Source organism: Centruroides sculpturatus, unplaced genomic scaffold, assembly GCF_000671375.1.
Source record: "Centruroides sculpturatus isolate CEXI.00-Female unplaced genomic scaffold, Cexi_2.0 scaffold2509, whole genome shotgun sequence".
NCBI classification, from domain to species: domain Eukaryota; kingdom Metazoa; phylum Arthropoda; class Arachnida; order Scorpiones; family Buthidae; genus Centruroides; species Centruroides sculpturatus.
Window position 1 is genome coordinate 713 of NW_019386663.1, and position 27,805 is coordinate 28,517.

Genomic DNA, 27,805 nt, shown 5'->3' on the forward strand with positions numbered 1-27,805 from the left:
CATTGAATGAGATTTCGTTCACCATGAACACTGGAGAACACTTTATTGTTGTAGGTCCTGTTGGATCAGGAAAGGTAAATATCTCGTTTTTTCAGTTTTACATTTTAAATGAATTACATGCTATGTGATTTTCAAATTGTTTAATCGCTTTAGTTCCCAGCAGTTTTTAATATTAATGTAATTAAACATAAATAATACTTAAAACTGAAAAAAACAAAAGAAATGCTTAATTTTGAAGAGAAAGCTTCGAAGATTAACTTCCTTTGTCTCATCTTTTTGTGAAATTTGACACTGGGAGTCATTGTTTACACAGCTGGATGACCTTGAGAACAGCTGGTGTCGGATTTCCCGGGACATTCTCATAGGTGTCTCGGGAGGACAATGGTTTAAAGTAGGGTGAATACTAGCTAGGTGTATATTTTTTAATATTTTTAAAAAATTCAAATTTTTATTCTAATTTCCGACCCCCATATTCCGAGATATCTCTGGCAAGTTACATAGCGTTACATAAAACGCTGTACTTAAGGCTATTTTTAAATTTTTTTTTCAATTTTTGGAATGTTTTTTAAGTTTCCAAATTTTTTCAAAATTTTTTCCCGCGCGAAAAATTTTATCGCTATTTTAGTTTACCTTTAATGACGCACGCTTCACGCTTAATTGCTTTTTAATAGTCTTTTAATGGGTGTTTAATATCAAATTTCATTCATTGTTCTAAAGTTGTAGTGCAAAGATTTTTTCTGGTAAAGTTATTTACGGCTAGTTTCTGATGTCAAAAACGACCTCCGATAGTTTTTTAATTTTTTAAATTAATAAGTTTTACTATATATAATTTTAATTAAGTCAGGGGGTCGGAAATCGCAATTAAAATTTGAATTTTTAAAAATATTAAAAAATATATGGTTAGCTGGTATTCCCCCTACTATAAACCCATCGCTTTTCGAGATTTCTATGAGAATAACCCGGGAAATCGAACTCCAACTGTGTTCAATGTCATCCAGCTGTGTAAACAATGACTCATCAGTGTCAAATTTCACAAAAATGGGAGACAAAGGAAAATAAAATTTGCAGCTTTTTCTTCGAAATTACGCATTACGTTCGTTTTTTCAGTTTTAAGTATTTTTTATGTTTAGTTACATTAATATCAAAATGTCTGTGTACGCAAGGAGTTAATTAAACATAAAATGTTAAGGAGTTAAAAAAACATAAATTGATTTTAAAAAATCAATTTATTAAAAACAATTCAGCGTTAATTGTGCATCATTAAAAGTAAATGAAAATCGGATAAAATTTTTGCGCGGGTAAAAATTTTTGAAAAAATTTGGAGACCAAAAAACATCCCAAAATTGAAGAAAAAAATTTTGGGGGGGCGAAAGGACCGAGTTTTCTGTAACGCTATGTAACCTGCCCTAGTTAACTTCGGCAAGAATCTAAGGTATTTTAAAAAACAGTGGTGCATCGTACTTCTAATTTAATTGAGTCTAGGTGGCAGTTCAAAGTCCGAACCATTTTTTTCTGTTAAAAATAACGGAAATGGATTTCATTCATACCCGGATCCCGAACAATACTCATCTCCATAAAATTAAAACATCAGACACATTCTAATCAATATAAAATAACACAATTGCATTCCATAATAATAAATCAAAATACGAAAATAATAAACAAAATACGTAAATACTGTAAAATAAAATGACAATTGCATTAACAGCACATAATGAAATTCGATCTGTTATCCATTGTCGCCAGATCCACTCAAATGTACTGTACCTTTTTTACGTTAAGCGATAATTTCGTTCTTTACAGCAATTGTCGATATTATATGAAGGACTTTATTGCTTCCACACGCATCTCATTTGCAATGGTTCATAAAGAAATGTTATATTGGATGGAATATAAATAATAATACTTACATCGATTAATATAACATAATCAATAAATTACCAAACAATCGCCTAAATATCGGGCTATAATATGGCTAATTGAATGATTGGTATAAAGTAATTTGACATTAGAGGTATTCGTTAGGCGCCATCTCTTAAGTAAGTTAATAATTATAAATAAATATATTAATTAATTAATTTAAAACCTTCTGGAATAAAAGAACTGGCCTGGGATGGGGCTTGAACTTGCAACCTCTGCTTGCTGTGCAGTGCGCTTGCCAGTTACACCACCCGCCCCTGAGCGAGTCTTCGCTTCCAGAAGTATATTAGATTTGATACAGTAGACCCCCCTATAACATTTAAAAACGTTCCACGTTGTTCGAATTTTACATTGTAGGAATCATTAAAAACATGAGCCAATCGCAGCCCGACACGTGTGAAGTTTACGGACTAAGGCTGTTTGAAAGGTTTTCTTCTATAAAATTAACCGATTCTAGACTAATTCCACTCAACATTTCCAAAACACGTATAAGTTTTTGGGAATAATCTGTATAAACTATGCTATAAACAAAAAATTGTAGGATTACTTTCCGAGTGTGCACTATTTGACTACGCCGTTGCTTACCCTTGTTTTCGTCGCAGAGCAGCGCACCAAACGGCGGCCGCGTTATCTGATAAATTACTTTTCTGCGAAAAATTCGCTGAACTTTGGAGACATCATTAATAGAAATAATTTTTATGGCCGTTAAATAAGAAATGTTTCTTCAACAAGAAATGTATAAAATTACAGTACTGTATATTACTTTTAAAAAATCAATTTTTTAAAAAATATTTCCTAAAAATTGACGAAAAAACTTTATCGGTTAATTGTACATAAATAACCCCCGTTTTTTTGCCTGGACCGCATTTAATCAGAGACAAAGCTTTTATTTGTATTCTTTATTTATTTTCTATGCATTTCAGGTGCAATATTTTCTTGTAATTTGCACCCATTTTCAGGATTTTTACATTTCTATAAATTTGGTAAATTTAATTATTACATCGGTAAATTACTACAATAGTTATACAATGGTTAACTAACCTGTTTTAAGTTTTAGATCGACCTCTGCCCAGTGTTGATGTGATGTCCCCTAAGGCATTTTTAGACCGTTTCCCCCTCTTTTTGTTTTCTTTCCCTTTAGCTCCTCCCATTTCCTCCCACAGTCGTCAACCTCCATTCCATCATTTAGGTTTATGGTTTTGTTTTTATTAATGATTCCGAAGTGCTCTTTGAATTTTCGTAGATAAATATTTTTTTCTTAATGGATAATTTTTATACTTTTTTCGTTTATTCCTTACAGTGATTTGTCCATGGTAATTGGTTATAATTAAGTCTAATTGCTGCTTTATATTCTTTAATTCTGGTACCGAGTTGTCTTCCTGTTTCGCCAATGTATATTGCTGGGTTCTTACAAGTACATTTTATTTCGTATATTACACCTGCTTGGTTTAGTATTTCGTTATTTTTGAACTTATTGGTGTTGATGTTGTTTTTAATTTTATTATTTAATTTGGCTGCTAGTGTAACACCATGCTTTCTGAAAATTTTTTTGTATTTTTCAAATGTTCCCTTGATATGGGGGAACGATGTATATGTAGTGTTCTCATTCTTATTTTTAACGTTGAATCTGTTTTTCTTAAATGCATTTATCCACTTTTTTAGTAATCTGCTTGGATAGTCATTCAATATGAAGGTATTTATTAGTTCACTTTTTTGTTTTTCTCTTTCTTCTGCCTTAGATGTTCTGTTCCAAATTTTAGTTATTGCTGTTATAAATATGTTTCTTTTTACTGTAATAGGACTGTACGACTTATAATTAAGGATTTTGTCTGTATTGCTGCTTTTTTTGTAAGGCTTTATATTGAGTGAGTTTTTTCCACGGTTTAGAGTTATATCTAGGTAGTTAATTTCATTTTTTTTTAATCAAAAAAGACACAGTCTGCTCAAAATTTCTTTTTGAAACCACCATTTCTTCTGATCATGTGTTCCAGAACACCATCGACGACCGGACCTTTCTTTTATTATCATCCGGCGAAATTCTACAAGCAAAACTTTTTTAGAAATAAATCGTCACCAGAGGGATAAGACCAAATCTACATTTAACAGCGCATTTATCAAGTGGATATACAGGACTGAAATTCCCTAACTGGAAAGGATGCAAGTTTAAGACGTCTGTAAGACCGCCAGTTCCAATTCTTTACTTTTTAATGTTTTAATTGGATTTTTTGTGTGTTTTTAAAGGAATGTTTTAGCCAGATGACCTAGTAGCCTACAAAGAAAGGTCCGGTCGTCGATGGTGTTCTGGAACACATGATCAGAAAAAATGGTGGTTTCAAAAAGAAATTTTGAGCAGACTGTGTCTTTTTTGATTAAAAAATAAATTATCATCCGGCGAAATTCTACAAAAAAAAAAAAAAAAAATTTCATTTTTATTTTCTGTTTCACATTCATACTTCATGGTATTGCTTAGCGTGTTTGCATAGTTGTATATTATATTTCTGCTAGTTATTTCATTGTCGTATATTATTATGATATTGTCCACATATCTAGTCATAAATATTATTCCGTTTAGTTTTGCCAGTTTTTTATCTATTTCTTTCATGCATATTTCTGCCAGTTTTGGTCCGATTATTTTCCTCATGCTAATACCATTTTTTAAAAAATTGATTTTTTAAAAGTAATATAAAGTAAACCGCACCATGAATATATACATATCTATTACTTATAGCAGATAATTATAATAAACGTCATCGAAAAAGAGACAAAGCTCCATAATTTAAAAAACTTCAGTCAAGATGCAAAATAGACACAGTATTTTAAATATTTCTTAAGAGAAGAATCCACACCGAATACGTTATGCCTACTCAAGTCCATCTCAGTAAACATACAACGTAGAGATATATGGGAGATCGAGAGGCAAATAATAAAAGTTACAATAAAATTCAAAACTAAAAAACTATTCATATTAAAACGACAAATAAGAAGATTACAAGGAAATGCAGAACCAAATAAAGAATCAGTCTTACTTTCATAGGGAGGTCTTATATTTCGCAATTCAGCAAAACCTGTGCTAGGTCTTATTTTCTGCGGATGTCTTATTTTCGGGGAAACACGCTAGTATAGATATAAAAATGGACATGTATGTCCCTATATTTCACTTTTTCGCCAAAACTACACATCGCACGTGAATGGTGTTAGTATGTGATAGTAGCCCCAAGTCTCCATTCCTGCATAGGGGTGGTTGCGTCTCGATAGCTATAAGGGTGCGGGAGATATGGGCTTGAAAGTGGTTGAAAGTGGCTTTCTATTTCAAATGTTTTGTTCGAATTCGTTCGAATTTAATTCGAAACAAATTAAATTCGAATTTAATTCGAAATTTAATTCGAATTTCATTGGTTTAATTTGAACATAATTTGTTCGAATTAAATTCGAACATAAAATTCGAATATTGGTTCGATTATAGAACGATTGTAAACGTTCCAGAAACGTTGAAAATAGTTCGTTTGACTAAACGTAAAAATTCTCTAATTAGTCTGGAAACGGGGGACCTAATTCTTGCATTCTGTGAAAACGGGTAAGATTAGCTATAATGTAATTATCTTAATCTTCACTATCGTTACTTTTTGCCCAGCGAAGCGGGTCCTTGCAGCTAGATTCTAGATTACTTAAAAAAACAGTCTTTTATATATATAAAAAAACTATATTACATACAAATGTACGAACAAATAAAAACCCAGCGAAGCGGGTGCTTGCAGCTAGTCTATATATATAAATGGACGTGTGTGTCCGTATATTTCACTTTTCAGCAAAAACTACACATCGCACATGAATGGCGTTTGTATGTTGTAGTAGCCCCAAGTCTCTATTCATACACTATGGTGGTTGAGTCTCGATAGCTATAAGGGTGCGGGAGATATGGGGTTTAAAGTGGTGACTTCGAAGATTTTTCATTTCCATTCCAAAAGTTCGATCCGTTTTAAATTCGAATTTAAATTCGAATTGGTTCGATTATAGAACGATTGTAAACGTTCCAGAAAATTGATCAAATTGGAAATAGTTCGTTTGACTGGACGTAAAAATTCTCTAATTAGTCTGGAAACGGGGGACCTAATTCTTGCATTTTGTGCTATAAGAATGCCGGAGATATGGGGTTGAAAGTGGTTGACTTCAAAGATGTGTAATAATAAAAGTGTTAACAATGGAAGTGTTAAGAATAGAAATGTTAACAATGGAAGTGTTGAGTAACAAAGAAAGGGTTAATATAAAGCGGCATGCAAGATTTACAGGCGGATTTTTGCGATTTTGCGGGAAATCGAACATATTTTTAGACTCATGTAAAAATTTTGTAATTAGTCTGGAAACGGGGATCTAATTCTTGCATTCTGTGAAAACAGGTAAGATTGGCTATAATGTAATTATCTTAACTTTTACTATCGTTACTATTTGTCTAGCGAAGCGGGTCCTTGCAGCTAGATTATTTAGAAAAACAGTCTTTTATATATAAAGAAAAACTATATTACATACAAATGGACGAACAAATAAAAAGCCAACGAAACGGGTCCTTGCAGCTAGTCAAATATAAAAATAATCATAGATCGCATACCCCACTGTACATAATACGTATATGTTATATTAATTTGTGTTAGTATTATTATTTATTTATTTATTTATAACACAGATGAAAAATGCATTTCTGGAAATGCTCAGCATTGTCACAAACTAATTGCAATTTTTAGTAATAATATAATGATATGTGCTGTACTTTATATATACATGTTATTTAAAAGTAGTTAATTAATAATAACATAAACATTTTGTTAGAAAAGTTTTGCAGTTGTCTTTGTAGATACACACCAACCGAATGTCGAATATCTATCGGGCTAATATATAATATAGCTACACACCAACCGAATACCGAAAATCTATCGGGCTAGTATAAGACTAGTTATTAAATGAATTACCAATTTGGCTCTAGAGGAAAGCGTTAAGCGCCATCTCTTATTAACATTAATAATTATAAACAAAATTAATTAATTTAGAACCGCTGGGAGAAAAAGTTGACCCGGAGCAGGACTCGAACCCACAACTCCTGCTTACCGTGCAGATGCATTGCCAGTTACGCTATCCGGACCTCCAGTCCGATCTCCTCTTCCAGCGTATAGAAGCTAACTATGTAACCATCGACGGTTACATAGTCTCGCCCCAGGCCGATTTTTTCTCCCAGCGGTTCTAAATTATTTAAATTAATTAATTTATTTATAATTATTAATGTTAATAAGAGAGGGCGCCTAACCCTTACCTCTAAAGCTAAATTGGTTACGTAATTCATTTAATAACTAGCCTTAAACTAGCCCGATAGATTTTCGGCATTCGGATAGTGTGTAGCTATATTATATATCGGGTTTAGCGATGTTTGTATATATTACGCCTTGCCAAGGCTTGCGATGGCCGGTTGAGTGCAGTATAGGACGTAGGACGTAGGCAATGAATGTGTCCCCAGCCGGCGTTGTAATAACCGTCGATGGTTACATAGTTAGCTTTTATACGCTGGAAGAAGAGATCGGACTGAAGGTCCGGATAGCGTAACTGGCAACGCATCTGCACGGTAAGCAGGAGTTGTGGGTTCGAGTCCTGCTCCGGGTCAACTTCTTCTCCCAGCGGTTCTAAATTAATTAATTTTGTTTATAATTATTAATGTTAATAAGAGATGGCGCTTAACACTTTCCTCTAGAGCCAAATTGGTTACGTAATTCATTTAATAACTAGCCTTATACTAGCCCGATAGATTTTCGGTATTCGGTTGGTGTAGCTACATTATATATCGGGTTTAACGATGTTTGTTGTTTTTGTAATTACATTATAAGTGCAGTGTGTTTCAAATCAATTAATAAAACGATTTATTAATTTACATAGACGTCTTTGTTAATGTCGATATTGGGAGAGATTCCAATTACTTTCGGTAAAGTGTCGGTGAAAGGAAAGATCGCTTACGCTTCTCAAGAACCTTGGGTATTTAACGCAACAATCAAAGAAAATATCTTGTTCGAAGAAAAATATCAAGAAGAGAAATATAAAAAAATTTTGCATATAACGGCCCTAGAAAAGGTAAGAAAGTGGTTTTAGCTCGTTTTCACAGAAACTTTACATTATTTACGTCGATTGAAAAGAAAAAACTTTCATCACAGCTACAAATAAAACGCAAAGTACTCTTTATATATTTAATTATAGTATCAGAATAAATGTTTACTGAGTTTCTTCTTAGAATGTTGACATCATTTCAATTTAAGATTATTAAAAAGTGTAAATAATATTTTTCAATTTTATATTTCAGTTTGGTTTAAAAAGTGTTTTTTTAAAAACACAAAATATATATCCAATTAAAATTACCAATAATTTCTAAAAAAGGAACTGGTAACATTCAGCTGAAGTCAGACTGTCTGAAATATTATTAAAACAATAAACTCCATTTGACGAAAATTTACAGATGCTCTGTACATGTCAGTTACGTATTTGTGCTATCTGTGCAGAATCTTAAAATTTTTACATTTTCCATACGTTTCACCAATGGTTACTTTTGAATGAGAATGAGTTCTTAAGTTTATCATACACTAGCTGTTACCCGAGAATTTCCCCGCGCTGATTTTGCATGCAAACACCATTTATGTTCAGTATTTCAACAGCCATAGTAATCTATATCTATATCTATATATATATATAAATAGACATGTATATCCCTATATTTCACTTTTCGCACGTGAATGGTGTTTGTATGTGGTAGTAGCCCCAAGTCTCCATTCGTGCATAGGGGTGGTTGCGTCTCGATAGCTATAAGGGTGCGGGAGATATGGGCTTGAAAGTGGTTGAAAGTGGCTTTCTATTTCGAATGTTTTGTTCGAATTTGTTCGAATTAAATTCGAACATAAAATTCGAATATCGGTTCGATTATAGAACGATCGTAAACGTTCCAGAAACGTTGAAAATAGTTCGTTTGACTGGACGTGAACAGGAGACGTTCAAAAATAGAATCGGGACCAGGAAGTGTTAATATAAAGCGGCATGCAAGATTTACAGGCGGTTTTTTGCGCTTTTGTCGGAAATCGAACATATTTTTATGCTCATGTAAAAATTCTGTGGAAACGTCTGGAAACGGGAGACCTAATTCTTGCATTTTGTGAAAACGGGTAAGATTGGCTATAATGTAATTATCTAAATCTTCACTATCGTTACTTTTTGCCCATAAATAAAAACCCAGCGAAGCGGGTCCTTGCAGCTAGTTGTTATATAAAACCTACCGCTAAGAGTGATGACAATCGCTGAGTATCACACGAACTATTTTCAATTCGAACAATTTTTTTAAACATTTACAGTCGTTCTATAATCGAACCAAAATGCAATAACAAATTCGAATTTAAAACGGTTCGAACATTTAGTTAAAAAATCGAAATATATGAAAATATTTATTACGAGGTCTGAAATGTTGTTAATTTAATACACCTAATAACTCAATAAAAACTAAACGTAGTTGAAAACAAAAAATCTCAGCTAAAATATTACAGTAGAACCCGTTCTTCAGGTTAAGCCTTAATTTTCTTCCTCTCCCCTCGCGGGAATTTCGAAAAATCCCTTCTTAGTGTGCGTTTTCACGACATCTCCAAACTGTGTGCAAGATTTCACATCTTTAGGTTCAGAGGTTTGCTCTGGGCGATGATGAATCAATCAGTCAGTCAGTCAGTCAGTCAGTCAGGACAAGTTATTTTATACATTTAGATTAGTTAAATTGTTCTCAGCTCTTCAGATTTCTAATTTTTTTGCATTCGCGTTCAAGCTACTTTTTTGGCTTGCTAGATCACCATTACTTGCTTATTGTTCGTTTCTATGTATTTCAGTCTTCCTGCTTTAGAGTTCGCAACTTTCTTTTTCATTCATTTTATTCACCATGATTTTTGTAACTCAGAGTTTGCGAGTTTTTTTTTTTCGTTATTTATCTTTGCCATCCATTCTTCTGCTGTCAATCTTCTCCTTCATTGATATCCACAATTCATTTTAATTCTTCTGTATTCTTATTTTATAGATTTTCCTGCTTTCCAGCTTTACTTAATATGTTACTGTAAAAGGAAGATAAAGGGTAAAATGAACTTATCCCACTCTGTACCCTATTCAATGTATTAAGTTCACAACGAACGCAACTCATTTCTCACACTGACTTGACCCTCACATGTCACGCCATAACGGTATCGACGCTTTTGCTATTTGCGTGCCAAATAGGGAACAGCGCAGAAATTCTATAGTCTCGAAAAGGTTTCCTCGCTGTCTTTTCTGATTACTAGAAACCTTCATATTCTGTTGTTACTTAAATGCAATAATGTATACATTAAATAAGAAATGGAAAAGCCAAATCATATACAGAAATTAAACTTTATATATTATAGTAATAAAATAGATAAGATTAATAATTAACATAGGAATATTACTTTTAATATTAAGAATAACAAATAAAACGGCAATACTGATATTTGGGACAAAACTATGTCTCAGAGACTTTCACGTTATCATACAAACTTCGACATTAGATCGACGATCGACGTTAGATCAAAGATCGACGTTATCATACAAACTTCGCAGGACTCGGGAACAGCCGGCCGGCGAAAATTCCCGCGGTCGAAGAATTTTCGGTGAAATTAACTTATCCAATGACAAAATTTTTGCCATAGCATGTTGCCCGGTTGAATTTTTGTCGATGCCTAACGAAAATTTCTTGTTTTTGTAAATATAATCCTGGCGATTGTATCATTTGAAATAATTTTTTTATTTTGCACAAACAAAATAAATATATTAATACATGTAAAAACAAAAACAAATTATATTTCTGAAGTTACTTTTATAACGACTAACGCCATCTACTTTCAGAAAGTTTTGATGCTGAAACGAGATATCGCGGGTCAATCGGTCAAGTTCAGCCAGAGAAGTAAATGGGTTTTTTCAAAGATTCGTTTGTCAAAATTCGATTTCGCAAAGTTCACATTTTTAACTTCCCAACCAGCAACCATGCGCAAATCTCGCACTCTTGCCTGTTTTAGAAAGTTGTCACCATTTTGTATTTTAATTTGATCCAGTTCTTGGACCCCCGAATACCTACAAATCCGAATTTTTTTATGTGCTCATGATTTTGGCACCAATACTCTGAGCCAAATTGGAGCTTTTGACATGTCCCCATTATACCTGTAACGTGTGCATTCGTTGACAGCAGCACGATTTAAAAACAAGACATAGTCTTATCAAGAACAAAACGATAAGAAATGTTCAGAACAAATAAATATTACTAAAAGTTATGAAATAGAACCATCTATTGAGAAAGAAAGACCACAAATTAAGCAACAAGCAAACAACCAACATTGCCTACTTTATTAATAAATACAATTCGTTTACATTTTCTAATGTTATATTGAATATTAATAAAAATTCTGTTTACTTAAAATAAAGTTGTAAATGCAGATTATGTAAAATATAATTATCTTGTATTTATATTTATTTATATTTTTATGTGTTTTAGGATATAAGCTTATTTCCTAAAGGAGATCTGACTGTTGTAGGAGAAAGAGGAGTGATAATGAGCGGTGGGCAAAAGGCAAGAATTAATTTAGCAAGGTAAATCAGACTGTTTCCTAATGTTACAGTAGCATGATTGCAAAACACAGATTGCATTCTTAATGGGAATAAGATAGATTAACTCTAATCAAAACATTTTACAAATTTGAAGTTAAGCTTGTGTGTTTATATTGTTTTTTAATTTAAGTTTTAATTTCTGACAACAAAGATTATACAAAAAATCTAGTAACTAGTTTCGTAACTTTCCTGGCTGTTATAAATTTTTACTAAAAAGAAGACTATCATGCACAAAATAGAATTCTATGTGTCACCATCTCTTATCAGATTTTCTTTTAATTTTTTTTTATATTTAATTACTATAAAATCGCAATAAGCTCAATTTGATAGTAGCAGTGAGAATCTTTTAAAAGAGTGTAAATGGTAATAACAAAAAAAAATTTTATAAAGTCTTACCTTTGTCATTATACACGACGCTCTCTATCTCTCTATTCTTAATTAAATTCTTAGATACTGACAACAAACATTCTTAAAACAGTTACATTACTTTATTTACTTTCAGATTGATTGAGTATGAATTGTCAATTCTTTTCCTGTTGCACCCATATGCATTGTAAAGAACAGAGAGGTGTAATAATTCATAAATTTAGAAAAAGTTACTGCGTGAAAATAAGGAAATTAAAACTTTTTAGCGTATCAGATTAAATCGCTTTAGATTGGTTACTGGTGTTTTGTAATCTTACTTTTTCTGACATACTTCATTTCCTAACGCCTGATTTTTTCTTCCTGCTCTTAAAATGCCATATTCAAAATTATTATATACTAGCTTACCCGTCGTGCATTGCTGCGATCTCAGAAGAAAGGAAATTCAAGCAAACTCGTTATGATAAAATTCAATTTACATTTTATCATTTTTATTGAAACTTATTATTATTATTCATTTTCATCGGGAAAACATTTCAAAGTGTCGTTTCAATTCTATTTATTTATTGGAGTGTTTGTGGATACACGATATTTTTTGTTTTTCCGTCTGGTGCGTACACGAATAAATCGGAAGGTTTTCCGACGCGTGAGCCGGCCACATACAGTTGTCCATGCGAGAAGCACGGATTCTCCAAATTTAGCCCATACACTCGCAGCGATTGTCAGAAGTGCGATATTCCCCATTTTTATATATATATTTTTTAATCCTTTATAATTTTAATTATTTAATTGCTCCTTCCTCTCTTCCTTGGCATGTTGTGAAATTTCTGATAGTTGGATAATAAACCGTTTTATTTTAATTTGTCTTTTTAAATTATGTTGAGTCGATATTAAAATTCGGAAAAGGGGAATCCCTAGATCGGTAAAATAGGCAAATTTCTTTTTACAACTCCGGTTGTTGTTCGTGGTACAGTCGAAGTTTTAACGAAGTTCGAGCGAATACATAATTAGCAAAAAAAGTTGAAATAAAGTGATTAAAAAAATTATTACAAATATCGTAAATAACAGTTCACAAATGCATATATAGAGATCTTTTCTGAAGGGGGAAAATGGTCTTCTCTATTTGAAATCGATCGAACACACAGTATAAACGCACACTATCTATCTTAGGATAAATGTACAGTACTATACCAGAAACCTTCGCGGAAGTGTATTAAACAACTTCCCAAAGTTTCATGGCAATCGGATAAACGGTGTGGTAATGCATGAAGGACAGACAGTCGAACTGACGAACAGACAGACAAACATACATTCATTTATATATATATATAGATTAGAAGAAAGCCCATTTTCTGTTTTAATGTAAAAACGATAACTTTTCCAAATTTCTTAATTACTTACTAACAATTTACTGATACATCCTAACATGGTATAGATTATAAGCTACTGTAAAGATAAAACAAAATATTCGGAAAAAAATAATCAAAATATATAAAAATAGATGAAGGTTTGTTCCTGTGCTCGTGAAATGTTTCCTTGTACATTTATTTTTCCGGAATGTTGTGTCTTTCTTTTTTTTAGAGCACTGTATATAGACGCCGATATCTTCCTCCTTGACGATCCATTAAGTGCTGTTGACGTTCCAGTGGCAAAACATATATTCGAAAAGTAAATATTTAAAAGTAATATTACATACATTTTTTATGTATTTTAACGTTTTGTTTATTTCAGATGTATAACGGAATATTTGAAAGACAAGATTTGCGTTCTCGTTACACATCAAATACAATTTTTAAACTCTTCGAGTAAAATTTTAGTGTTAAACAAGGTGAATATATTAATTGTTTACTTTTATTTTTTTTCTAATTATTTTTGAAAATAAAGAACAACAAAAAGTATCTAGACATCATGATCCCGCTTAAAATATGTCTTGTCACTCAGGCCGCCTCACTCAGGCCGCCTCCATAAACAAATACAGAAGTTTATTAACAAAAAATGTAAACATAAAAACCATTTTTATCACAATAAATAACACCATCACAAATACAGTTCTTGTGCTTTAATTTGTTGTTTGTTTAACGTATCATCACTTTTCACCCACATGAAAAAAATATATATGTATATATACAACTAGTGAATTATCAGAAATTTGTTTAAAATTTATATACAGTAGTACAATTTTCTTACTTTATACCACTATTTTGTACGAATGTGTTTTCGTTTAATTTATTTTTTTTCAGCTGTAGTTCAAGTGTCTTGAATTGATTGCAGAGCATTTTTCAGTAGCATAGCTCCTTCGATCATTTTCCACACATTTGTTGCTTTTAACAAAACCTGAGTTGTAAATTTCCATGTTTGATAATTCGGAGTTACCAACGCTATAGTTAAAGAAAACTTGTACTTTTGCCCATCTTTACGGTTTTTCTACCGTACTTTGACCCTATTACATATGTTTTTCATATCTTCCTCTTTTTTTGTAAACTTATGGAGTACTGAAATTGAAAATATTAGCATTTATTTTAAAACTTTAATAAATTAATATGCCTGGGCCTATAATCAACTGGTGAAGAAATATCTCTATCATTTTCTGAAAAACCTGCCAAACAATTTTCTGTCAAGTAAATTATATAAACAAAAATACTGAACATACAAATAATTTTTGATAGAATATAAAATATATTTATTTGTTTATATTTTGTGTTTTTATGTATTAATAAGACGAAAACAATTGTATATATATATATTATTGTATTATTGTTTCAGAGAAGGTGTGAATTAATTGGGAATTACAACGAACTGAAAAATTTAGAAATGCTTACAGGAATATCAAATCAGGAAATTGCTGAAAATAGCATTGACTTAGAGACTGCACTTTTCAATAAGAATGAAATACTTGATAATACTCAATTTACTATCTTTGATACGAACAACGGTGATGAGGTAAGAATTATTTATTAAACAATAATGTTGGTATATAAACAGCTTGCTGTATGGTATTGTTACGAGCTATGGGGCTCGGGATATAAATTTAGAACACAGTTTACCGAAACTGACGCTTTTACTTAGATACACTAAAAAACAAAAACATTATATAACTCGTTAAAAGAAAAAAAAACAAATCTTCTTCAACGTCCTAATTTTTGGAACTCTTCTTTTTTTTTCAAAAACATTCTTTTTTGTTTTTCGCCACTCTCCGCATCATGGTGCTAGTCTTTTTTTAGAGCCGACGCAACACTGCCCTCCTCTTAAGGCATGCTCGTCCCGAGCATCGTTAGATCCATAGTACCGCGCCAAACGATCCACATGAACAATCTTAGGTGCAGTTCTTGACCTCTTCTGTATTCGGTAGGTGACATCGTTAATTCTAGTCACGACACGATATGGCCCGTCCCACTTCGGCTGTAATTTAGGGGACTTCCCCTTGCTGCGCGCAGGGTTATGTAACCACACTATGAAACCCTCTTCGAAGCCTTGATTGTTCACCTTGCGGTCATATCGGGTCTTCATCTTTTCAGACATTTGTTGACCTGACTGTCGGATGTGGTCATATACGTCATTCATCTTATGACGTAAATCGTCCGCATAGTCAGTCATGCTACGTGGACTATCAGGCGGGGTACCGGTAATTAAATCTGCGGGCAATCGTAGTTCTCTTCCAAAGTTTGCAAAGGCTGGCGTCACAGACGTACTTTCATGGACCGCGCTTCGGTATGCCAACAAAAATGGTTGAATGTGTTTGTCCCAGTCTCGTTGCCGAGTCTCTATGACTTTTGCCAGGTACCTTTCCAACGTCTGATTAAATCGTTCCACCATCCCGTCGGATTGTGGATGATACGAGGTGGTTCTGGTTTTGTGGGTACCCATCACACGGCATGTCTCCCGAAATATTTGGGACTCGAAATTCCTGCCTGATCACTGTGAATCTCTAAAGGTACTCCAAACCGACAGAATACTTCGTGGACTAATTTATCGGCCACAGTTACAGCTTCTTGGTTGGGAATGGCGAAAACCTGTGGCCATTTAGTAAAGTAGTCCATGGCAACCCTGAAGTACCGGTTTCTATTTTCACTTTCAAGAAACGTTCCCACAACATCTAACGCTATTCGTTCCCATGGAGCTCCAACATTGTACACCCTTAATGCACCTCTACTGCGAGTTTGAGGTCCCTTCACGGCCGCACAACTGGTACATCTGCGGCACCATTCTTCCACATCATCACGACAGTGGATTCAATAAAATCTCTTGGGGATTTTCGGTAAGGTTCTCTTCACCCCCATATGGCCTCTGGAGCAGTCGTCGTGGTACAGTTTTAGGACCTCTGGAACTTTTCCTTTGGGAACAACCATTTGCAGATGGTAGCTGTCCCCTTGGGTATTTTCCCATTTACGGCACAATATCTCATCCTGTATGGTCAAGCTGTCCCATTGTGCCCAGTAGCTCTGTAACTGGACTCATAGCTGCAACATCGCTCCAGTTAGGCCTAGGAGCATCAGCCTTCAACCATTCGAGGATCGGCTTAATGTGTGCGTCTTTTTCCTGAGCCTTTTGTAAAGTTTCCTTCCACTCGTTACCGATCTCCATTTTCAGCATTTGCACAAAACAATTTCTTTAGCCTCTTGTCTGACACAGTGCATACAGTCATCCACACAAGGTTTTCTCGACAAGCTGTCAGCATTAACATGCATTTTTCCTTTACGATGTTCAATCACGATGTCATACTCCTGTAGCAGCTCTATCCACCTTGCTACTTGTCCTTCTAGATTCTTGAAATGCAAAAGCCACTTTAACGCAGCATGGTCTGTATGCAAGCGCAATCTTCGTCCAAGCAAGTAGTTGCTAAAATGTTGCAAGGTTTTAACTACGGCAAGTAATTCCCTTCTCGTCACGCAGTAATTTCTTTTCGGTTTGGATAAGACTTTGCTGAAGTAGGCTATAACCAATTCTTGATCTCTTTTTCGTTGAGACAAAACTCCGCCAATCCCCATGTTACTCACATCTGTGTCAACTACAAAGTCATTTCCAGTGTCAGGGTAGCCCAAAATTGGCGTGTTGCACAGACGCTCCATTAATTCCTGGAATGCAATATCACGATCCTCGTCCCAGCAGAATTGTGTGTTCTCTTCAGTAAGTTTATGCAGTGGTTTGGCAATATCAGCAAAATCCATCACAAACCGACGATAGTAGGAGCATAGGCCCAAGAAAGCTCTAACTCTTGTTTTGTCATTTGGAACTGGCCAATCTTTTACGGCAACGATTTTATTTGGGTCTGTCTGCACTCCCTTTTCCGAGACATGTCCCAAAAATTTAACTTGCCGTCTAAAGAAGGCGCATTTTTTCGGGCTCAATTTGAGATTAGCTTGTCGTATTTTCAATAACACTCGTTCCAGGTTTCGAAGATTATCCTCAAATGTGCGGCCCACGATAATTATATCATCCAAATAGACAAGACAGGCATCCCCACTCAATCCAGTGAGTACTAGCTCCATAAGTCTTTCGAAAGTAGCTGGGGCATTGCACAGCCCAAAGGACATGACCTTGAATTGCCACAAACCCTTTCCTGTGGAAAATGCAGTCTTCTCTTTGTCTCTAGGGTCTATTTCCACCTACCAGTAGCCACTTTTTAGGTCCAGGGTAGTGAACCACTTCATTCCTGTCAGCATATCCAATGTGTTGTCGATCCTTGGCAGTGGATAGCTGTCCTTCTTCGTAACGTTGTTCAGTCGACAATAGTCCACACAGAAACGCATGCTGCCATCATTCTTCTTTACCAGGACCACAAGTGTACACCATGGACTAGATAAGGGCTCTATAATGCCATTCCTTACCAATCCCTGAATCATGGCATCCACCTCTTGTTCACGTGCCATCGGTGGCCTTCTCGGTTGCTGACAGATTGGTAACTCATTCCCTGTATTTATTTTGTGCCGAACCAATCCCGTCTTCCCTATATCAGCGTTGCTTGACAAGAAAATGTCGGCATATCGAAGCAACATCTTTTTACCTTTGTTTAGTTCCTCTTCCGACAAATCCTTACGACATTCCTCCAGAAGCATTGACACATTGATCGCGGAATGTTTCATGTTGGTCGCAGTAGGTTGTTCTTGGCATTTAGGCATCCAAGCAACTTCTTCACAGGTGCCCATTAAAGTGCCTTTTCCAACAACCTGTTCTCTATCACTTGGATTTAGAACACGTACTGCCGAAACGTTAGTGGCCCTCACCAAGGTTCGAGCCATCTTCCATGGTAAACTGCTGTCTAAACCTTCTACAAGGACACAACGATTCTTCTGACCAGCTTTATCTGGTAGTCTAACTGGTATGATAGTTTCTGATCTTGGGGGAAGAACAATCTTATTTAAGCAGCGCACTTTACCCGATGATGCACCGTCCATAAAATGTTCTGCTGAATTGCATTTTAAGATTTCCTGCTTGACATCAATCTCACAATAATGTTCCTTCATAAAGTCTAAGCCCAGAATGCAATCGTCCCTTATATCGGCAATGATAACCTTATGCCGATAAATCTTGTTGCCTAGTTGCAATTCCACCTCCTTCTCGCCTCGGACGGATATGTGCTGACCGGTCGCTGTTATAAGACGAATACGATCATGTCCACTGAAGTAGTCCCCAAGAAACTGATTTGCCAGTCGAGAACTGATGACCGTGCGAGAAGCTCCAGTGTCCAATGTCAGCTTACATGGTGTTCCGTTAATTTCGCCTTGAATAGTCAGGCTATTTCCATCGTGGGCTTGGGAGATCGAGATTTCTCGGGCTTTCTCAAAACCAGCCAGCACTCGCCCCACAGTCCTGGCACTTACTCGTTTCCCTGCTGCCACTGCAGCTGGGTGGTGGTATCAGTCACCTTTAGCTTCTGAAGTCCATCCTCCTTTCGGTCTCTTCCAAAGTGCCCTCGCTTTGGGCAATTCATCTGCAGGTGTTCCCTGGCTTTACAGTAGTAACACTGGGGACCTGTCATTACAACTTCCCTAGCATGATGGGATCGATCATCGTGTCTTACTGCCTCCACCTCCAAAGCATGGGCCAAAGCATTCTTTAGAGTTTCATGATGTCCCAATCTGACAGCTGCTCGAACTTCTACATCTCGTATTCCATCTATGAATGCTTGTACAAGTAGTCCCTCAACCAATGCAGGTGAAGGCTGATACGCTTTTCGGACCAGCTTTTCAACTTCCAGTGCCCAGCACTGTAGAGTCGCGGCACTACGTTGCGCACGGTCATTAAGCTCCGCCCAATACACGTGCTCAAGATGCTTGTCTCCATATCTGGTCTCCAATGCTTCCACCAGTTGGTCATAAGTGACATCCTTACTGAGGGCTTCTAGTATAGTCAAGGCCTGATCGCGGAGGGCCAACGTGAGTGCTGTCATGGACTGTGCTTTAGTCCATCCATTCATCCTCACCACGGCTTCAAACTGAATTTTATAAGCAGACAATGAAGATGTTTTGTCGAAAGGTCTCAGATATGAGCTTGACCAAAGCTTTCTCAACATCTGTAATCTTCACTTCAGCTTTGGAAATTCGATTCTCATGCTGTTGTACCTGCTCTTCATGGTGCTCAACCTGCTCCTTGATTACCTTTAAATCGCTGCTAATCGTTGCATGCAGTTCCTTCAGTTGACGTGCCTGCTCTTCTTGCATATTTTTCAACTAATTGGTCTGCTCTTGCAACGCCGCCAACAATACAGATAAGTCAAGCATAGCCGGTGCTGGAGTAGCGTCAGTGGTGCTGGCAGTTAAAACAGAGTCAGTTGTTTGCTGACCATCTAATGTCCAATCAGAAGATTCACTAAAACGTCGCTGATCCATCGCCTGTTGTCTCTGTTGACTTCGTGTACGAATTCCTTCAGTGTCTTCTTTCGGCATAACTGGAATGATTTACATCGCACTCCTGACACCAATTTGTTACGAGCTATGGGGCTCGGGATATAAATTCAGAACACAGTTTACCGAAACTGACACTTTTACTTAGATACACTAAAAAACAAAAACGTTATATAACTCGTTAAAAGAAAAAAAAAACAAATCTTATCCAACGTCCTAATTTTTCGAACTCTTTATTTCCTTTTCTTTTTCAAAAACATTGTTTTTTGTTTTGCCACTCTCCGCATCATGGTGCTAGTCTTTTTTTAGATCCGGCGCGACAGTATATTACAAATGTGAATCCGTCTCTATAATCCAAAACCACACTTTGGTAGACGTATCTCACAGCAATTTCTGGTTAGCAAATTATTTTTTATTTACCATTGAACTACAAATATATTTCGGGTTGGTATAATGTACTCCAACCCCTCCTCAGTGATTTTCTCATTATGTAAATTACAAAAAATTTTTTTTGTTTTTTGCTCAAAATAGAGAGTGGGAGGGCAAACCTTCCTCATCCTTAACAATCATTTAAATTTTTTACGCATGGGTATATAACAGACTATAAAAATTGACATACGTATGTAAAAGTTTTTTATACACAAACAATATTATTAAAATTATACCAGTAGAGGAGAAGGTGCTATTATGGAACCCCAATTACATTTCAGTGAATTGTAAACAAGGTATCATAACTACACCCATATTTTTTGTGTGAAAAGTACTAGTAATTAGTAATCTAAATGTTCCTAATTGGATTTTTCGCTAGTGTAACTATAAGTATGGTTTTTGAAGGCTTTTGTACAAAAAGTCCGAAAGTAGGCTTAGAGAAAATCGGATGGTAATATAGAACCTTACTGTATATTTTCAAAAAAAATTACTTTAATGTAGCCAAAAACAAATAGGAAAGGACAAAAAATGTTAAATAATTACCAAATTATTTACTCCAATGTATTTTATCGAAAAAATGCTTTTNACTGATACTAGTATAATTTTAATAATATTCTTTGTGTATAAAAAACTTTTGCATAATACAGATGAATAATAAACGCAGTAAATATACTTTTCAATTCAAGTATATTTACTGCGTTTAATATTCATCAGATGTCGTTGATAATGACTTATTCTGATGTATTTTTATTATTATTTCATTTGTAATTTTTATTGTTTTTATGTGGTAAGAAGTATTCAAAATAACACTTAATGATTTTTTGAATCGAGAGTAAGGTATTTTATTTACAATTATATAAAACTGTATCTTTAATTTTTTTATTTGCAATAGATCTATAATAATATTTTTTATCCTATTTAAGCATACTTCCGTGTATAATTTACATAATTTTTGAAATTATTTCGTACAGGATGCTGATAATAAGCAAACTCCACGTGATGATGAAGAACACAAAGAAGTCAAAATTTCAGTTTATAAATCATACGTCAATGCAGGAGCGGGTGTTCTCTTCAAGATTATTTTATTAATAATGCTAGTTGTATCTCAATCCATTATAAGTGCCAGTGACTATTGGATCATCAAATGGTATGCTGTCATTACAGTTAATTAGTTTAACTTTTCAGTTGTGAATCATAAAACCACACGTCATTTTTTGTATTTCTTATGTATTGAAAGTTTGTTTGAAAATTTAAAAATCACTATACTCGTAACTCTTCTTACAACATTCTGTTGAACATTTTTGCAGCACACGTGTAATTTTGAACGAAAAAATGCTTGGGGATGCGAGACCCAACAGAACAAAAAGCGTAGTGCAAAATTTTTTTTAAAACTTTAGACCCCCTTATAAAACGGGTTCATATAATTCGAATTCGTATATAACGGCAAAAAATTGCGATAATAAAACACGTTTAAACATTCGTATAAAATTCGTATAAACACGCTAAAAGAAACTCAAAAGAAACTTGTATAATTCGGTAAAACGTCATCGCCTACTCGTGTCGCGACAGGATTGGTCCAATCTAGACCAATAGCGGATATTGCACGAACCGTTGAGTTTAAACGAGTAGCGGAACTACGAAAAACCATTTATTATTTAACGTCCATAAAAATTATATTTATATTAATGATGTCTTTAAAGTTCAGCAAATTTTTCGCAGAAAAATAATTTATCAGGAAACACGCGCCCCGTTCGATGAGCCGCTCCGCGACAAAAACAAGCTTAACCGATGGCGTCGTCAAACTGTGCACACTCGGTACGTAATCCTACAATTTTTTGTTTATAGCATAGTTTATATGGATTATTTCCATAAAATTATACGTGCTTTGGAAATGTTGAATCAAATTAGTCTAGAATTGATTAATTTTATGAAAGAAAACCTTTCAAAGAGACGTAGTCCATAAACTGCATACGTGCCAGGCTGTGATTGGTTCATGTAATTAAGGACTCGTAAAACATGAATTTTATAAAAAAAACGAAACGTATCTTTCGTGTTATAGGGAGGGCTACTGTATCTGCTTATTAATTAGGCATACAAGATATTACTTTAATATTCGTTTAAATGTTTTGTTGAAATAGTTTCAATTTTTCTAATCACGTTGATGTTTTTAATGATGTCCATTTATAGGAAAAGATTTTTTAAAGTACAATTTATACATATTAAACACTCATACATATTTTTACACATTAAGGTGTTTTAAGGTCCATATGTTCTGATGTATTTCCAAACTTATGCAAGATTTGTTTTTTTCATAATTACTCCTGGATGGTGTGGTATGGATTAAAATTAAAATTACATAAAATCATAATTTTTATGAAATTATAATTTTTAAAATCAACTTAAGATTGCAAATAAAAATTTGCTGAATGGAATTATTTCAGATCACAAAATTCATTTTTCGATCACAAAGCTTAATTAAATTAATTTTATTTTAACAATAAGACTGTATTAATTATTAAATGTTTTAGAAATTTGAATTAAATTAATTTTATTTTAACAACAAAGAAAGCTTTGGTATTAATTATTAAATGTTTTAATATCTGGGAAAATTAAAACACGAAAATTGTGTGAAATAATATAACAACTTAATGATTTTTTTATTTTAACATGAATAGATTAAATAACTTTTTTTAAGCTTTTCCAGTTTTTTCATTCAGTTTATTTAAAGCAAGATATATTTATGCACGTAATAATTTTAAAATTAATTTTTTAGGAGAAATAATTATTTCAGTTCAAAAATTTCTCGAGTAAATTAAGATTATAAATAAATTTATTATTTAGGAAACTTTTCAATTTATTTCTTAAAAAAATTTATATATTTAGAAAACTTTTCAGTTTAATTCATTGCTTCATATAAAATTAATATGCGATAATAATTTTTACAATTTGTTCTAATACGCAAGTAAAATAAAACACGAAAACTTAAAATAATATTATAACAAAAAGGCAAATTAAAATAGGGAAATAGTTCAATATAATAATTATTTAAATTATATTTGTAACTTATTTATTAAATATCGTAAAAAGAACAATGCTTTTTAAAATATTTGTGGTAATAACAAATCTTTTAATATTATTCAATTATAGACACTAAAAGAAATTCGATGTCTAAGTGATGGTAGTTTTGGTTTTTAAAAAGTTTTTTGTCTATAAAATTTAATCTGTGAACTTTTCTTGCTATAAAATAGGGGAGATCGGGGCAACTTCGGCATGTGGGGCAAGTTTGTCAAGCGCTTTTTTTTAAAAACAAATTAAAAGGAGAGTTTGGTTATAAGTTAGGCAGTTGAGTTTTATTGGTGGCTTGTTGAGTGTAGTGTTTTTATTGTTCTCCAACAAGCGTAGTTGAATTATCAAGCAAATTTTCATTTTCGTTCAATTCCATATAATATTTTTTTTCCATTTATATTGAATTGGCAGGTTTTGTTATAATTCCATGATAACGAAAGTTACTTTTCCTGTTAGAAGGATGTAACTTCAACTTATTCACGTGGCCAGATCGTGGCTTGGCATTCTGTTCTCAGGGTTGTACTTAATGTTTCGAAATCATGACTAGCGGGGTAAGATCGGCAACATAAAGCCACATTAGAAGCAAAGGATAAAAATCAAACAGATGATAAATGAAAACATGTTTGCATTTGTTATTCATGTATATATGTCTTTGAACTTGCATTTCGTTGTAATAATATTAAATGGGTGTTGGATTTGTATTTCTTTGTTTTAATAGTGAATTCCAACTTATACATTGTTAATAACATAATTTTATATACGTGCCTATCTTGCCCCATTACTGTTGCCCCTATACCAGGGGCAACTTTAATAAAAATAATTAAAATAATTACAACTTTACAAAAAGAGAGAAGTTGCCGATCTTGCCCCTATACCCGGGGCAACTTCGTCAATTTCTCTCTTCTTGTAAAGTTGTAATTATTTTAGTTATTTTTATTTTCAAACTGATTTTAACCAGTTCTATAGTAAGGTAACATTCCAATAGACAATATGCAAAGCTTTTTTTTCAGTTTACAGCAGTATTTATTACACAAAATTTAAGTAAAGCTTAACATGCCGATCTTGCCCCGGTCTCTTCTAATCTTGCTATAATTTTTCTTACGATTGTTAATATTGTAAAAGATATGACGGTATCCTTGTGTAGAGCTACTTTTTTTTTAAAATGATACATGGAATGTGTCACCAGTAACTTGGTGACAAGAAATTGCTATTGGACATAGCCGTGGCTACAATGCCGAAAACAGTCAATAGAGAAAATAAAGAAAACCCCAATAAAAGACAACGACTGATGGCGACAGGGGGTTTATCTATCTGACAAAAGGGTTCGTTCGTCTGACGAAGAGTTTGTTCAACCGAGGAGTCCGTGATCATCGAAAGTTTGCCCTCGCCAGAGTTGCCCAAGCGCTAAAATACTTTACCCAACTATTTGACTTTCATCCTTCCAAAGATTTATCCATAGATGCATTTTTACTCCATCAATCCGTAAAATCGTAAACTCCATCATGAGAATGCGCTCTCGTATGAACAACACATTCTCAGATATTTTACCAGGTATCTATGTAAACGCTATGTAAACTTTATCTCCTCAACTTAGAACTCGCGAATTAGTTAATATCGTGGACATAGCCTTTATTACAAAATATTAACCTTAAGAAAATAAGAAGCAAATAAGCATAATGTCCAACCCTTCAATAGTAAACCGTATATCTTTTGATTACAGTATTCGTCAATAGCTTGATAAACGGACATTTGTGATTGTTAGAATTGTGTATGATGCACTTTCTTAAACCCGTGCCGTCTCTCCTGTTGCCTTTATCCTGGATCAAAGTGCCTACAAACGCTGCCGCTTGCGTAAAATCGAAATTAGCGGCCATTAAAGTTTCTGTGTCTTTCCTAAAAGACACAGTAGTGTCAGTCATAATAAACTTTGTCATTGCAAACGCGTTGTCGACTCATCGATCCCGTGGTGTCGAAGCATAGGGGCACTTCGCGCATTGTCACAATTGTATATTGGTTTTTCGGGGTAGAGGAATGTTTCATTTTAATCTCTAGCTTTATAGCAATTCATTTTAACATCTGCCTTTTCTGCAGTTTGATGAAATATCAAAAAGTTGAGAGAGTTCACGAATAATTCCATGCGAACCTTATCTTCAATAGCTTCACTTGCATAGTTATAAATATTTACGACGTGCATTCTGCGTGCATTCTATTCATATCTACGACGTGATAAATTATATTCTTAAATTTTTTGTGAAATTTTCCATGCGTTTCATGAGATGTATAACTTTTACTTTAGCATTATTTAATGCTTTTATTACTTTACTTAGGGGAGATCGGGGCAAGATCGGCATGTTAAGCTTTACTTAAATTTTGTGTAATAAATACTGCAGTAAACTGAAAAAAAAGCTTTGCATATTGTCTATTGGAATGTTACCTTACTATAGAACTGGTTAAAATCAGTTTGGAAATAAAAATAATTAAAATAATTACAACTTTACAAGAAGAGAGAAATTGACGAAGTTGCCCCGGGTATAGGGGCAAGATCGGCAACTTCTCTCTTTTTGTAAAGTTGTAATTATTTTAATTATTTTTATTAAAGTTGCCCCTGGTATAGGGGCAACAGTAATGGGGCAAGATAGGCACGTATATAAAATTATGTTATTAACAATGTATAAGTTGGAATTCACTATTAAAACAAAGAAATACAAATCCAACACCCATTTAATATTATTACAACGAAATGCAAGTTCAAAGACATATATACATGAATAACAAATGCAAACATGTTTTCATTTATCATCTGTTTGATTTTTATCCTTTGCTTCTAATGTGGCTTTATGTTGCCGATCTTACCCCGCTAGTCATGATTTCGAAACATTAAGTACAACCCTGAGAACAGAATGCCAAGCCACGATCTGGCCACGTGAATAAGTTGAAGTTACATCCTTCTAACAGGAAAAGTAACTTTCGTTATCATGGAATTATAACAAAACCTGCCAATTCAATATAAATGGAAAAAAAATATTATATGGAATTGAACGAAAATGAAAATTTGCTTGATAATTCAACTACGCTTGTTGGAGAACAATAAAAACACTACACTCAACAAGCCACCAATAAAACTCAACTGCCTAACCTATAACCAAAGTCTCCTTTTAATTTGTTTTTTAAAAAAAGCTCTTGACAAACTTGCCCCGCATGCCGAAGTTGCCCCGATCTCCCCTATATACTTATTATATACTATATTATTACTTTTCTTGTTAAAATTGATTATATATCAATTTTGACAAAGTACTAAAAAATTTAAAAATTAGACTGTTATTTTATGTTTAATTTTCAGGCTACAAGATATAAAAATTTATAGCCAAAGTAAAAAGGAAATAGAAGGTATTACATCTAACACAACAGTCTCTAACCATATTGAAGGCAGAAATTTTCAACAGAGTAACAAATTCAACGTATATGTATATTTTGGATTGATATGTGCAGTGTGTTTCACCATGTTACTCACGGGTTCACTATTCTTGAAATTCTTTACAGCTGCATCTACCAAACTTCATAACAAAATGTTCCGTTGTATTATTCGAACTCCAATATCATTTTTGGACAATAATCCTGTTGGTATGTAAGAATATTTAAGTCATTTTAGGCTAAAATTCTTCTGACCTAATACAGAAAAAATAATTATTTAGATAAAATTAAAATAATGTAAATAAATACGCTTGCTTGCATTTTCATTTTACACGCAAAACTTTCATGTTTTTTATGATATTATAGATATTCGTCATCTGTTACAGAGTATAAAATTTCATAAAACTCTGAGAAATAAAGTACCATTCTACCTTCTCACACACTTCAACATGCTATTGAAATGTATTGTAGTAGGCAAGTATTTTCATGTAGAATTGTGATGCTCTGTTTCCAGCTAAGTTAGTTCGTGAGTCTCAATAAATTATTGTTATTATTTTTTTTTGAGCTGCAATTTGAAGAAATTGTAAGCCTATAAATTTATACTGGCGTTTTTGTCTGACTGTCTATCCTAACTCTCGAAATTGGAGTTAGATAAATGAAAGTCAAGACCAGATATTCAATCGGTAACCATAAGCTGCTTCGATTAACTATACACTAACTTTCGATACACACCGGAGGTCAGTTATTTCAATTTAAATCTTTTTTTTCTGAAAAGAGTTAGGTAGATGACCGGCAGGATTGCATTGCTAACAAAAGAGTACTATTACGCGAAGAAGATTACTAATTTCAGGTAGCAAGCATATATTTTAAATGAAATAAATTTAAAATATGATTAAAAATTGCAGCCTGGCATTATGATGATATCACAATAAAATATCGCTTGTTTTCGTTTGTTTGTTTTAATGATATCAATATACGTATTTGTATATAAGTATATAATTTAATCGTTATTTAATATTTTATATTTTTTAGGAAAAGTGTTAAATCGATTTTCTAAAGATGTTAATAACATCGATGATACTTTACCTTTCGCTTCTCACATGTCAATAAGA

At 33.7% G+C, this 27,805-nt stretch overlaps 1 protein-coding gene across 1 annotated transcript; it reads left to right on the top strand.

The window, feature by feature from the left end:
- LOC111615511 (multidrug resistance-associated protein 4-like) lies at positions 1-27,805 on the top strand (the record flags this gene model as incomplete). The annotated part of the gene is made up of 10 exons (XM_023356915.1): positions 1-74; positions 7,834-8,025; positions 11,471-11,565; positions 13,528-13,614; positions 13,678-13,774; positions 14,710-14,886; positions 21,188-21,363; positions 26,623-26,726; positions 26,823-26,903; positions 27,726-27,805. Coding segments are annotated over exons 1-10 (1,140 nt in total), but the record flags the coding sequence as incomplete, so codon positions are not given.